General features: G+C 53.0%; 1 protein-coding gene across 14 annotated transcripts in view; it reads left to right on the top strand.

Moving 5' to 3' along the window:
• Positions 1–14,278, top strand: part of TSNARE1 (t-SNARE domain containing 1) — a 135,438-nt gene that overhangs the window by 82,642 nt on the left and 38,518 nt on the right. For all 14 annotated transcript variants that reach the window (XR_004185963.1, XR_004185964.1, XM_031669788.1 and 11 more), the window contains 3 exons: positions 5,992–6,082; positions 9,962–10,036; positions 10,523–10,579. Coding sequence is in view for 12 of the 14 variants with exons in the window: in XM_031669788.1 (XP_031525648.1) it covers positions 5,992–6,082; positions 9,962–10,036; positions 10,523–10,579 (223 nt within the window). In the remaining 2 variants the exon portion in view is untranslated. The remainder of the gene's footprint in view (positions 1–5,991; positions 6,083–9,961; positions 10,037–10,522; positions 10,580–14,278) is intronic.

The following is a 14,278-nucleotide window of genomic DNA, read 5'->3' as shown; positions in this document are numbered from 1 at the left end:
TGCTCAGGTCAGTTCTGGCCCCGGCAGACTAGGGCAGGGCGCTAGGGCAAATGGGCCTCAGGTGACACACCCCCCAGGCAGGCCTCGCAGATTCCTCAGTCACCTGACTGCTGGCAGCAACGGCACCACCTGGCTGGTGATGCAGGAGCCGCCGAGCTGGCAGCTGTGCAGGCCTCGCACCGGAGTGCTGGGAGGGGCATGCTTGGGTCAGGTTTCCTGCACCCTGTAGCCGCCTGCCTCGCCTCTCAGCAGAACCGTGCAGAGCTGGCTTTGTGGGGATACGTGGGTTTTGTAAAGCGGTCACGGGGCTTCAGGTGCAGTTTGATGAAGGCTCTAGTTCACTTGGTTTCTTTTGGCTCTGCTGATGCATCAGATTCAACCTCAGGCCAGCTTCTCTTGAGGTGACAAATGGGTGTTATGGTTCCGGGCATTGCATCTGTACTCCACATTGAACGTGGAGTGATGGGTCCTCTCTCTCAACATACAGCTAGCGTTTCCAGCTTTCTCTGCCTCACTTGGCTCCTGGCTGAAGCAGTCCAGGGCAGGTGAGGGTCACAGGTTCACTGGCATGGGCCTCACTGTGGTGTTGGGGTCGTAAGACAGGTGCAGTCTCATCCCTGTCCCTGCACTCGATCCACTGCTATTCCCCAAGCCATGCGTGCCGCGGTGACGGAGTGGGACCCCTCCCTCGGTGGCTGTGAGGATGGATGGGGAAGTGAGACACAAGCGGGAGGTGCCCTCTATTTGCTGTTGTGGCAACTGCCCGGTGATGGCGAGGGGGAGTGCTGACATCATCAGTCCATTCTCTAGTGAGGATGGCGACTCCCTGGCTCTGACAGTGTGAGCTCCCGTGTCCTTGGGCCAAGTGCCCTGCTGGTCCTGCGTTGCTCTGTTGCCCTTGCTGAGGCACCTCGGCCTTTGGAGCAGTGTCCAGCCTCAGATTGGAGTCGCCATTTCCCGGAGGAGCCCCCTCCGGTGGGACTCACACTCAGCCTTGCTGCCCCATTGCCCCCCACGAGACCTCCTCGTGCCAGCAGGAGTCTGTCTGAAAGTGCCTTAGGATGCCTCTCATACTTCGGCGAGAGGCAGAAGTTCCAGAGAGTCCCTGATGACTCACTGTCCACTCTGGAGACCCAGGAGGTGGCCATGAGCTGTCCCTCCCCTCGCCCACCCCATGCCACGGCGTTCAGCTGCCCGCCCCGGTGCTGCCCCCTGTGCTGCTCCTCCTCTCATGCCCCTTTCTAACTCCATATACATTTTAGAATCAGCTTGTCAATTATTATTTCTTTTAAAAAAAGCTTTCTGCAATTTTTTGGGATTACCTTGAATCTGTGGGTAAATTAAAGAACTGGTATCTTAACAATATTGTCATCCGGCCCATGGACACAGCCAGGCCGGCCTTTCATAAGAGTATTGTCATCCAGCCCATGGACACGTCCAGGCCGGCCTTTCATAACAATACTATCGTCCAGCCCACAGACACGTCCAGGCCGGCCTTTCATAACAACATTGTCATCCAGCCCATGGACATGGCCAGGCTGGCCTTTCATAGCAGTATTGTCGTCCAACCCACGGACACGGTAAGGCCGGCCTTTCAAAACAATATCATCGCCCAACCCACAGGCACGGCCAGGCTGGACTTCCATAACAACGTCGTCGTCCAGCCCACGGACGCGGCCAGGCCGGCCTTTCTCTTGTTTGTGTTCTTCTCCTCTTGTTGGCTGCAACTCCATAGAAATATGTGACTTCTGTGTACTTCCTTGTATCCTGTGACCTGCGTAGATTCACTCGCTGATTAGCTTCTGGAGCTGCTTTGTAGATTCCTTGGGATTTTCTTTTCTTTTTTTTTTTTGAGATGGAGTCTCGCTCTGTCGCCCAGGCTGGAGTGCAGTGGTGCGATCTCGGCTCACTGCAAGCTCCTTCTCCTGGGTTCATGCCATTCTCCTGCCTCAGCCTCCCAAGTAACTGGGACTACAGGCGCCGCCATCATGCCCGGCTAATTTTTTTTTTTTTTTTGTATTTTTAGTAGAGACGGGGTTTCACCGTGTTAGCCAGGATGGTCTCGATCTCCTGCCCTCATGATCCACCCACCTCAGCCTCCTGAAGTGCTGGGATTACAGGTGTGAGCCACTGCGCATAGCCGGGATTTTCTATATAGATGTACACGTCTCTGTGACTGAAGACAGGTTTACTCTTCATTTTCAATCTTTATGCTTCTTAGGTCTTTCCCCCTTATTCCTAGGTAAACTTATAATATGAGGAGTAAAAGTAGTGAAAGCACACATACCTGCCTCGTTCCCCATCTTACGGGGAAGCATTCCATCTTTTGCTGTAAGTATCCTAGATGTTTGTTTTGTTTTTTATTTAACAGACTCTCTGTATCAGGTTGAGGGAGTCCCCTTCTTTTTTCTAGTTAAGGAAACTAGGAACTAAACTCAAGGAAGTTTTAGTCTAGAATGAGTGTTGAATTTTGTCACATGCTTTTTCTGCAGAATTTATTAAGATGTTTTTCTCCTTGTTAAATTTGCTCTGTTGATACGAGAATTACACTCACTGATGTTTGAATATTGAACCAACCTTGTATCCCCTGGGTAAGTGCCTCTTGGTCATGGTGTACTATCTCTTTCATATATAGTTGAATTCATTTTTCTAAAATTGTATTGAAGATTTTTGCTGCTGGGTTTGTGAGTGATATGTGGGCTTCCTTCCTTTAGATGATCTGTTTGGGTTTTGTTGTCAGAGTAGTGCGAGCCTCGTGCAATGTGTGTCTCCTGTCTGTTTTCTAGGGGATTGCGTGATACTGATCTTGAAGCCTGTTGCGCCTGTGTATTTGCAGCAATGTTTTTAAGCACAAATTGAATTCTTGCCATACTTATAGAGCTATTTAGGTTTTCTATTTCTTTTTGAGTCAGTTTTGATATAATTCATGTCTTTTAAGGAATTTTTCTATTTCATCTTAGTTGTCAAATTTATGGGCCTGATAGGATTTTGTATTTCCTTAGCGTTCTTTTAATGCTGGATCTGCAGTCAGGTTCAGTCTTTCGTTCTTGACCTTGGTATTTTGCTAGTGTGGTTTTTCTTCCTCTTGACCTGTCTAGGCAGAGTTGTGTAATGTTTTGAATGCTTTTAAAATTTTATTGTTTCTATTATTGGTCTGTTTGCTATTTTATTAATTGTTGATCTTAACCTTTATACTTCCTTTGTGTTTAATTTACTGGCTTCTTTAGGTGGACTTTCTAGACATTGATTTTGTTGTTTTCTCTTTTCTAATATAAGAATTTAAAGCAATAATTTCCTTGTAAGTACTGTTTTAGCTGCATCCCTTAGTTTTGTGTGTGTGTTTGTTTAAATGTGTTTTCTGCTTGTTTGAGGTAGGAGGTACTACCTGGTACCATGGCTGTAAGTAGAGGTCTCCTCCGGGCCTTTTACTGGGACGAGCATCGTGGAAGGTGGCCCCTCTGCAGTGCCCTTCCGCCTGGCTGCTCTTCCTTGATTGGTGGCTCTCGTTCCCCACTCCCTTCATCACGTCTTGGGTTTTCTGGCTGGCAACCTCCTGTTCCCACGATGGACTTGGCAGGGGGATCTGATGCCTGGGGGGTTGCCAGGTTGGGTAAGGAGGCCTTGTTCGCTTTGATCCTGCATGGTGCTAACAGTTTGTGAGGGAGGCGCAAATGAGACGAGATCCTGCCTGGAAAGAGAAGAGCCTGACCCACTGCATACAGGAAACGGGCTGCCTTCATTCCAGCACTAATGGCTCCACGAGGATGGTTCAGCGGGGGCGTGAGTGAGAGCCCCTGACACATGGGAGTCTAGAGGAGTGGAGAGGTCAGCTCAGAGCAGAGAACAGTGTGGGCCGTGACCTGCCTGGCCCTCCCAGGGGAGTTACCTGGGCAGGTGTTGGTGCTGGGGCTGTTGCCCATGGCGGCAGCGTGACCAGACAGCTGCTCCTGGGTCAGGAACCAGGGCTTGCTTGTCTGCATCTGGCCTAGGAAAGCGTTAAGGCAGGGTTTTGTCCGGCTCATTCAGGAGCAGCAGAGACCTGTGGGCCAGGAGTGAAGTTAACCCGGGGCGGTGTGGGGAGGTGAAGTCGGAGGTGCAGGAGGCTGCCCATGTGGGCCTAGAGCCCAGGGGTGGCGTGGGGAGGTGAAGTCGGAGAGTCTAGGGAGAAGGCTGGCCGATAGGGAGGTGAAAGTCAGATTACAAGGAGAAATGGCGGTCAGTGAAATCGGAGGTAAAGTGGTTCCCCTGGAGTCTGGAAGCGGCGGTAAAGGTCAGGTCGCGTCGAGGTGAAGTTCTGGAGTCCGAAGCGGCAATGGAAAACCGATCAATCGGCTGAAGTCGGGAGGGACCGGCTTTGACGAATGAGATGGAACCACGCCCAGTGAGCTCCTGAGGAGTTTGGACTGGCAAGATCTGAAGTGTCTTTAGCAGGATCGCTCGAGCCTGCTGTGTACAAAATGTGATGGGATGCAGTGGTGAGTGGGCCGGGGACAGGAGGCAGAGTGGCAGCCCAGGGAGAGGGACAGGAGGCTGCGTGGCAACCCAGGGTGGAGAGGACTGGTGGGAGCGGGGGTGAGGGGCACACTGCTTCCGCATCCTTCTCACAGTGTTAAGCCAGTGGTTGGCCGAAGAGGCATGTTTGCGAGCTAGAGGCACTGGAGGCTCTTCAGAGTCTGAGAGGCCAGCTGCAGGAGGCAGCGCTGACCAAGGCCCCGGGGAAGAAAGCTCCTGTCCCTGCGGTTCCCCCCAGTCTGCGGTAACTTTATGGCTCCTTGCCCTCCTTTGCCCACACCCTCTCTAGCCTGCTGGGTGCCTGTTCTGGGGGGCACTCTTACTCCTCTGTGTGCCACAGGCTCTGCCCACCCAGGGTGGATATCAGGAGATGGGCCCTGCTCCTGTAGGCTTGGTCTGGGGCAGTGGTGCCAGGCTTGCTCCCACGTGTCGGCCCCGAGGCCTGCTTGGTCCAGGCCGTAGGTGGTGCCTGAGGGGCCTGCAGGGGCCATGTGGGCTGTACTTGAAAGGGTCACTGTGGCTCCCCAGTGTCCACCAGGCCAGGGTCCTCCCTGCACTTACTGTGTGTGCCTGCGGCCAGGCTGGGGTACGGTTGCCTTGGTGCTTCTCTCTCCAGGGATGGGGGTGATGAACCCCTAGTGGGAGATGGGCTGGTCTTCCCAGATGCTTTCGAGGTCATGCTTGGAACTGTAACCTGGGACTGTCTTGGCCTCCTTGTGTCTCACTGGGCCTAGGTGTGAGAACCGTCTCACCCGGGGCCCCTCAGAAGTGTGCAGGGGGTGAGGATCGCTGGCCTCCCTGGGCCATGGCGCTGTTGCCTTGATTCTCCTGCTGGCTTTCCGAGGAGAGCTGACTGCGAGAGGGGCCTTTCTGCAGGGAGGGCTCGTGGCTGGGCCTCCTGTCTGTGGGGTATTTGGGGGTGGTTGCAGCCGGGGAGGAAGGTGGTCCTCACAGTGGCTGATTGGTGGGGCCCGGCTGCCACCCACCCCAGCCAGAGCTTACCTGCGCCATCTCTCTCTGCCTGCCTTTCTGCCCGCCTCCCCTCCCCGCTGGCCTCTTGCTGTGTGTCTGCCCGTCTCCCCTCTCTCTTGCTGGGTGTCTGCCCATCTCCCCCATCTCTTGCTGGGTATCTGCCCATCTGCCCCGTCTCGTGCTGTGTGTCTGCCTGTCCCTCCCTGTCCTGGCTCTTGGGCCCCCTCCTCTTTCTCTGTGGGAGTCACTGCTGCTCTTGTCTCTGTTCCCTTCTCTCTTTCTCTGAGCCTTTGCTTCTTTCTGTTTGCTACCCTTTCCCTACTTGTTTTCCTCTCTGCTGTTTTCTCTGTCTCTGTGTGTCTCTCGTTCCTCTCTCCACCTGTCCGTCCGTCCGTCTCTGTCTCCCCCATTCTGCCCGTGCATCCCTGCTCGCTGCGCCCTTCTGGGCCCTTGCTCTCTGCTGCCTTCCTCCCCTGCCTTCGCTCCTGGCTCCTTCTCGGCCCCCAGGCAGACAGCACAGCAGGAGACCAACAAGACCATCGCAGCCAGCGCCACCACCGTGAAGCAGATGGCCGAGCTGCTGCGCAGCTCCTGCCCGGTATGTTCCTGGGGGCTTGGGCTGGGAGGGAGGAGAGGAACGGACCCTTGTGCCTGTGATGGGAGCGGGGACGTCGCACGAGGCAGGATACAGGGAGGCTGATACGTGTGAATGGGCACAGACTGACCTGGCACCCAGCTTCACGTGGCTCCGTGGCTCAGAACCTGTGTTCAGTCATTCAGGTAGCAGCCGTGTGCTGACCATGTGCCGGGAGCTGGTGTGGCTGCCCGCACTCTTGCTCTCCTTGGCTTATGCAGTAGTGGGGACAAGAGTACCCTGGGTCTTCCTGGCCAGGCCTTACTGGAAGCTGATGGCCCGCCATTGTTTGTTTCACCATCCTCTCCCCCGCCCTGCATCCCCTGCCCCTCTGCCGCATCCGCCACCCAAGACCACCTTCACGCACACCCTCCCTATCCCCTCACCTCCCCTGGTGCCTTACCAGACACATGGGCCTCAGGCCAGACATATGGCTGTGGCAGTGGCCATCACCATACCCACTGCCACAGCCATCACCACTGTCCCGGCTCAGCTGCTCCAGGGCCGCTTCCTCCCTCATCTCCACCCTGTCCCCACTTCTTTTTTTTTTTTGAGACGGAGTCTTGTTCTGTCTCCCAGGCTGGAGTAGTACAGTGGCATGATCTTGGCTCACTGCAACTTCTGCCCCCTAGGTTCAAGTGATTCTCATGCCTCAGCCTCCTGAGTACCTGAAATTACAGGCGCCCGTCACCATGCCCAGCGAATTTTTGTGTTTTTAGTAGAGGTGGGGTTTCACCATGTTGCTCAGGCTAGTCTTGAATTCCTGGCCTCAAGTGATCCGCCCACCTTGGCCTCCCAAAGTGCTGGGATTACAGGCGTGAGCCACCACTCCTGGCCCTGTCCCCACTTCTAACCATCCCGACACCCTCCGCTCCACCACACCAGGTCAGTGCCCAGTCGCTGAAGATTGGAGGGTACTTGTCACAAAAGATTAAATGCTGCCGAACCCTAAGATTTTACGGGGCAGGAGTGAGCAAGCTGAAGCCCGCTGACCCGCACCTGCTTCATACATACGGTGTGAGCCACTGGCCATACCTGCTTCATGCACGTGGTATGAGCCACTGGCCTCACCTACTTCATGCTGCACCTGCTTCATGCGTTCGGTGTGAGCTGCTGGCCATGCCTGCTTCATGCTGCACCCACTTCATGCGTACGGTGTGAGCCGCTGGCCGCACCCGCTTCATGCTGCACCTGCTTCATGTGTACAGTGTGAGCCGCTGGCCGTACCTGCTTCATGCGTACCGTGTGAGCCGCTGGCTGTACCTGCTTCATGTGCACGGTGTGAGCCGCTGGCTGCGCCTGCTTCATGCATACGGTGTGAGCTTCTGGCTGTACCTGCTTCATGTGCACAGTGTGAGTGAGACGCCAACCTGCCCCTGCCGTAGGTGCTGCCCATAGCTGCTCTCACTGCCTTAGGAGGGCTGGGGTTGCAGGTTCAACCTGCTGCAGAGCCAGCAGCATGGATTAGCAGTCCTGCAGGGGAAACACATGCCGCCTTCCCTGTGGAAAATACACGTGACGTGGACAGTGCTGCGTTGGGTGTGGTCAACAGTGAGAAGGAGCGGAGAGTTAGGCAGGCCACAATGTGGTGGGGCTCAAAGACCGCATGCCCCCATGCAAGAAAACACACAGTGTGTGGTTCTGTTTGTGTGAAACATCCAGAAAATGCAATCTCTGGAGACCAAAAGTGGACGAGCGGTTGTCGGGGTTGGGAGCAGGAGTTGGTTTTGGGGTGCCTGCAGGCAGGCGCAGGGCCCTTTCTGGCGTGATGGGGAAGTTCTAAAACTGGGTTGTGGGGATGGCTGTACAACTAAGAGTTACTGAACTTGACACTTAAAAGCAGGTGAATTTTATCAGATCTCAATTATACAGTAATAAAACTTGTACTTAAAAAAGTAGAGCTAGTTCAAAAGTTAGTTACACTAAAAAAGCGTGTGACAGAGGCAGCAGCCCCCTGTCCAGTGATGGGGTGGCCAGAGTCTCCCTAAAGGCAGATGACAGGAGCGCTGGGAGCTTTGAGCTGAGCGGCCTGGAGCGTCTCTGTGCACGGGCCACTCCTCATAGCCATGGCTGCCCTGCGGGGACCACTCTGTGGGGACTGGGTGCTGCCCTGGCCTGTGCCCTCGGGTGGTGATGTCAGCAACATCATGGCCAGCACTGACGCCTGTGTCTGACCTCTTCCTCTGTAGCTTTGTTCTTCATTCTCTGACTCAGGTGTGCCTGAGTCACTTTCTCATTTACTCATTCATCCGAGAATACACACTGGGCCCTCTTATGGGAGGTGCTGAGAAAGGCCCCACATGGTGGAGGGTTGCGATTCTGAGAGGTGTTTCTGTGGGGTGAGAGCAGGCTCGGGTGGTCCGCGCAGGTCGTTTCCTCGTGAAGTGAATGGCTCCTTCACACGGCTTGGTGGGCGCAGTCGGTGCCTACCACATCTTTGACTTTATGGGCCATGGACGCTTTGATGAGATGTGGTACCTTCGATCGTGGGAAGAGGTCAAGGCTGTGATCGGCTGCTCCCAGTGCCCCTTGGTCATCAGAGGTTTACCCCAGACCAGCCTGCCTGAGCCTTAGCTCTCTCCAATCTTCTGATAGCCATGGGGTGGGTGCTGGAAGAAAGCTGTGGGTTCCTTGGTGCTCCTGCTGGTGGGCGGCGCCCACGGTGAGCCAGAGCAATGGGGCTGACCCCAGGGCTGCTTGTCCAGCCCCACCCTGGCTCAGTGTTTCTCCAGCTCCAGCTCTGGAGCAGGTGCCTGGTGGGCGCTGAGGTGTGGTGGCAAACGGCCCAGCAGGAAGGAACTGGGGTTGGTGGACCCTGTAGGCCACGGGGAGCCCAGGTACAGGTGAGATGCTGGGGAGGGGGATGGTTCTGGCAGTGACTCCACCACCTATGTGACCACAGACAAGCCACTCGGGACTCAGGGCCGCCGTATCCTATGCTGTGGAAGAGGAAGGAGTCACAGACAACTCGGGACTCAGGGCCACGGTGTCCTGTGCTGTGGAAGGGGAGTTACAGACAAGCCACTGGGACTCTGAAATGCTGGGCGTCCCAAGGCCATGGAAGAGGAATGAGTCAAGACAAGCCACTGAGACTCAGGGTCAGCGTGTCCCGGGCGCCTGTGGAAGGAAGGAGTCACAGACAACTCGGGACTCAGGGCCACGGTGTCCCAGCTGTGGAAGGGAGTTACAGACAAGCCACCGGGACTCCTCCAGGGTCACGTGTCCTGGGCGCCTGTGGAAGAGGGGAAGGATCACAGACAAGCCACTGACTCAGGGCCGCCGTGTCCTGGGCGCGCCAGGAAGAGGAAGGAGTCAGACAAGCACTGGGACTCAGGGCTTCATGTGTCCTGGGCGCCATGGAAGGGGAGTCACAGACAAGCCACTCGGGACTCAGGGCCGTGGTGTCCTGTGCTGTGGTGGAAGAGGAAGGAGTCACAGACAAGCCGCCCCGGGCTCAGGGCCACGGTGTCCTGTGCTGTGGAAGAGGAAGGAGAGTCACAGACAAGCCACTTGGGACTCAGGGCCACAGTCCCCTGCGCTGTGGAAGGGGAGTCACAGTGCTTCTCGCGGAGGTGGTGCGGGGCCAGGTTTATGTGCCTTGAGTAGCTCCTGGCTCCAGCAGGTGGTGTTGACCCCTGAGCTGGATTTTGTGGTGATGGTGTCCCTGGGGACCCTGGGTGTGCCTGTGGAGACAGCGGTGACACCAGGGGGATGTAGTTGATGGCGAGCCCCATTCTGAGTGTGGGAAGGTGGGACATCAGTGCGGGAGGAGGTGAGAGTGGTGGGGCCGCTGGGGCAGGGTCAAACCTCCCATGTCGTGCCAGCTGTGCCCTCTTTCTGCAGCACGAGCGTCCTCAGCTGGACCGGCTGAACACCCAGCTCTCGGATGCCATTCAGCGCTACGGAGTGCTGCAGAAGGTGAGGTGAAGGGGGCGGCGGGGCCTGCAGGCCAGGCAGGCTGGGCCTTGGTTCCCAGAGCACCCTCATGGCTGTCTTGTCCCTGTGGGCCTGGTACAAACCCATCCCCAAAGGCAGAGAAGGGGGTCATCCTTGCACACAGTTTCTAGGCAGCCAGGATCCAGACTGTGCCTCAGGGCTTGTGTCCTAGAGGACATTTACCCTCAAGAGCTGACCCACAGCAGCTCTGGGGAAGCAGGAAGAACAGGTCTCACCCGACTCTGACAGGTGAGGAAACGGGGGCCCAGAGAGCTCCCATGCGTGAACAGAGGCCATCCAGCGTCTCGCTGGCAGAGCTCAGCCCCGGCCCCGGCAGCCTCTTCTGGGAGTGGCAGGCATATTTTGCTGCACCATCGTCTAGAACCCTGCGCTCAGCTGACCATTTCTTCTCTCTTCCCCACCTTTTTTGCTCTTCCTGTGTTTCTTCTCTTGTCCTTTTTCCAACAGAAAATTGCAGAAAAGTCCAGAGCGCTGCTTCCCATGGCACAGAGGGGCAGTAAACAGGTGGGTGCCAAGTAGTGACCGTGGGTCAGTGACTGTTAGGGGACAACCCAGAATCCACTGCCATCTGTGCTCCATGGAAGGGCGGGGAGGGCCAAGGGCAGGGGTTTCCTCTGAGGGGTGCCGTGAGGCACAGCCTTGAAAACATGAGCATTTTGACCTTTGGGCCCTGGCACAGTGCCTGACAAGGGCTCAGCTCCCAAAGAATGACTGTGGATGGTCCCATGTGCTGGGCAGGACTCACTGGTCAGACCAGCCCTCTTGCTGAGAGCCGCTGTAAAACCTGCGTTAAAACACACGCACACGTGGTCGGGTGCAGTGGCTCACGCCTGTAATCCCAGTACTTTGGGAGGCTGAGGTGGGCAGATTATCTGAGGTTAGGAGTTCAAGACCAGCCTGGCCAACATGGAGAAACCCCATCTCTGCTAAAAATACAAAAATTAGCCAGGCATGGTGGCGAGCACCTGTAATCCCAGCTACATGGGAGGTCGAGGCAGGAGAATTGCGTGAACCCAGGAGGCAGGGCCGAGGTTCCAGTGAGCGGAGATCACGCCACTGCACTCCAGCCTGGGTGACAGAGTGAGATTCTGTCTCAAAAACAAAAACAGAAAAACCACAGGCACATGCACACAGAAAAATGCACACATAGATGCACACAGACACGTAGACACACAGATAAACACAGATTCACAGAGATAAACAGAGACACAGACATGCAGAGACATGCAGAGACAGAGAAATACAGACACACAGACACACAAATACCTGCAGAGACACATGCAGATAAACACAGACGTGCAGAGATGCAGATAAACACAGAGACGCAGATAAACACAGACATGCAGACACATGCAGGTAAACACGCAGAGACCAATAAACACAGACACGCAGACACATGCAGATAAACACCTAGAGACACAGATAAACATAGACACGCAGACACATAGATAAACACGGACACGCAGACAAACATGCAGATAAACAGAGACACAGATAAACACAGACACACATGCAGATAAGCATAGACATGCAGAGACAGATAAACACGGACACACAGACATGCAGACACATATGCAGATAAACACAGACATGCAGAGACACAGATAAACAGACACACAGACGCGAAGAGACACAGATAAACAGACAAACTGAGACAAACATAGACACGCAGTCACACAGATAAACACGCAGACACGAAGAGACAGATAAACAGACACGCACAGACAGAGATAAACGCGCAGACACGAAGAGACACAGATAAACACAGACATGCAGAGACAGATAAACATAGACCCACAGACACACAGATAAACGCAGACATGCAGACACAGAGACACAGATAAACAGACAAACACAGATGTGCAGAGACACATGCAGATAGACACAGACATGCAGACACACACAGAGACGCGCAGATAGACACAGACATGCAGAGACACATGGATCCAACATGGGGGAAGCGTCAGAGCAGCCGGGAACCAGGCCCAGGGAGGCACGTGTTCCCAGATCACTCAGGCTCATCATCACTTCCTTCTCACCCCCAGGACATTTGGCAGCTAGTGTCTCAGCTTATCGAGACTGAACAGCCATGGTGGCGTATAGCTTTAGTGGTCTTACTGGGCTGGAGAGTCACAAATTAGAGCCCGGGACCCTTAGGAATAAAACCCTGGAGGGGATTGCAGCCCTCAGGTTTTCCCCGGGAGGCAGGCTTTTGCTGATCCACACTCGCTGGTGTGTGCGTGACGTGAGAGTCTAAGACGCCAAGCAACAAGTACTTCACAGGAAAAGCTGAACAGAAGTCGGAGTGCCCTCAGAGTGCTAAGAAGACAAAAGTTGGATTTTAAGGCCCACCCAGGAGGAGGGACTCTTGTAAACACAAGTTCCGCTTGAGACAATGAGAGATGACGGTAAACCAGAAGCAGACTAGCCCTGACCAACCAAACCTAAAGCATAGCCAGGAATCATGTCTATGTGGTCTCTCCAAAGACGGACAATTCCATCATCTAGAATCTCTGCAATTTTTCATACAGTGTTTGGGATTTAAGCCAAAGTCATTAGGCATCACAGGGACCAGGATCCAATGACTAAAGCCAAGGAAAAACAGGAAGTAGAAACTGACCAACAGGTGATGCAGATAATCAAATGGTTGGTCGGACACTCAGCTTAAAACACCTACAGGTTGAGCATCCCTAAGTTAAAACTCCAAAATTGGAAACTTTTTGAGTGCCAACATGATGCACAAAGGAAATGCTCTTTGGAACATTTAGGTTTTTGGATATTTGATGAGGAATGTTCATCCAATAAGTACAATGCAGATATTCCAAAATCTGAAAAAAAAAAAATCAAAAATCTGAAAACAAGTTCAAAATCTGAAACACTTCTGGTCCCAAGCGTTCCGGATGAGTGACACTCAATCCGTTTTATTAACATGTGAAAGGAAATAGGAAATGGTATAGACTTTTACCAGAGAACTTACATTTTATTTTAAAAAGGGAGTTCTAGTATTGAACAATACCGTAACTAAAATTAAGAATTTAGTGGGTTAGCTAACTCTCCACATAGACAAAGCAGAAAAAAGGATTAGTGAATTAGAAGGCAGGGCATAAGAAAACTTATCTGGGATGTTGAATATTTATTAAAAAATTAAATCCATAATTTAAAAATATCCTGCAAAGAAAACTCTAGACCTCAATAGCTGTATGGGTGAATTCGGTCCCATATTTGAGCAGTAGCTAGCAGCAGTTTACACACACACACAGAGAATACGGCGGGGAGGAACACACCTTGTCTGCCTCACGAGGCCCCAGTAGCTTGATTCCAGATTCTTACGAGGATCCCAGGAAGGAAAATAACATGCTAGTCTCTCTTACGAACATAGAGACAAAAATCCTAAATATTAGTAACTTCAATCAATCAACGTGTAAAAGGATGATACATCATTATAAAGTGAGGTTGATTGTAGGGATGCAGGGCTGATTTGCATTCAGAGTCTGGGTATGATTCACCACGGAATACAGAAGAAGTGAGGAAATCTGTACAGGTTATTTCAACAGATAGGAAAAGCACTTGATAAAATTCAACACTCAAGGAGGCTAAAAAAAATCCTGGCAAACTAGGAATAGATAAGAATGCCTTTAATCTGCCAAAAGGTATCTTCAAAAACCCTACAGTTAACGTTATACTTACTGAGGAGATGTTAAAATCTTTTCTCCTAAGATAGAGGATAAAACGAGGGCATCTAGTACTATTGTTTCTGTTCCCCATTGTGCCAGAAGTCGTATCCAACGCAGTATGGCATGAAAAAAAAGTAGGATTGAGAAGGAACTGTTTCATAGACAGCACGATTATGTCCGTGGAAAATCCGAACGCATCTGCAGCGTGCTGTTAGAATTCATCGGTGAATGCGGCAGGACAGGTCGGTAGACGAGAAGACATTGTGTGTGCTGGCAAAAGACAGTTTGGAGAGGAAATTTAAAAACTGGTATCATAATTTATTACAATAAATTTCTTCAAAAAATTCTACGAAGAGCGGTTAAGGCCTCTACATTAAAAACTATGCCACATTACTGAGAGAAATGACAGATGACCTGAACCATGCAGGGGATACTGTGTTTGCGGAGATGTCAGCTCTCACCCCAGTGGATCTGTAGGCTCAATATAATCCCAGTAAAGTTCCAGCAGGTTTTCAGTGTGTGTGTGTGT

This window comes from Papio anubis, chromosome 8, assembly GCF_008728515.1.
Source record: "Papio anubis isolate 15944 chromosome 8, Panubis1.0, whole genome shotgun sequence".
Taxonomy (NCBI): Eukaryota; Metazoa; Chordata; class Mammalia; order Primates; family Cercopithecidae; genus Papio; species Papio anubis.
This window is presented reverse-complemented; position numbering and strand designations above follow the sequence as displayed.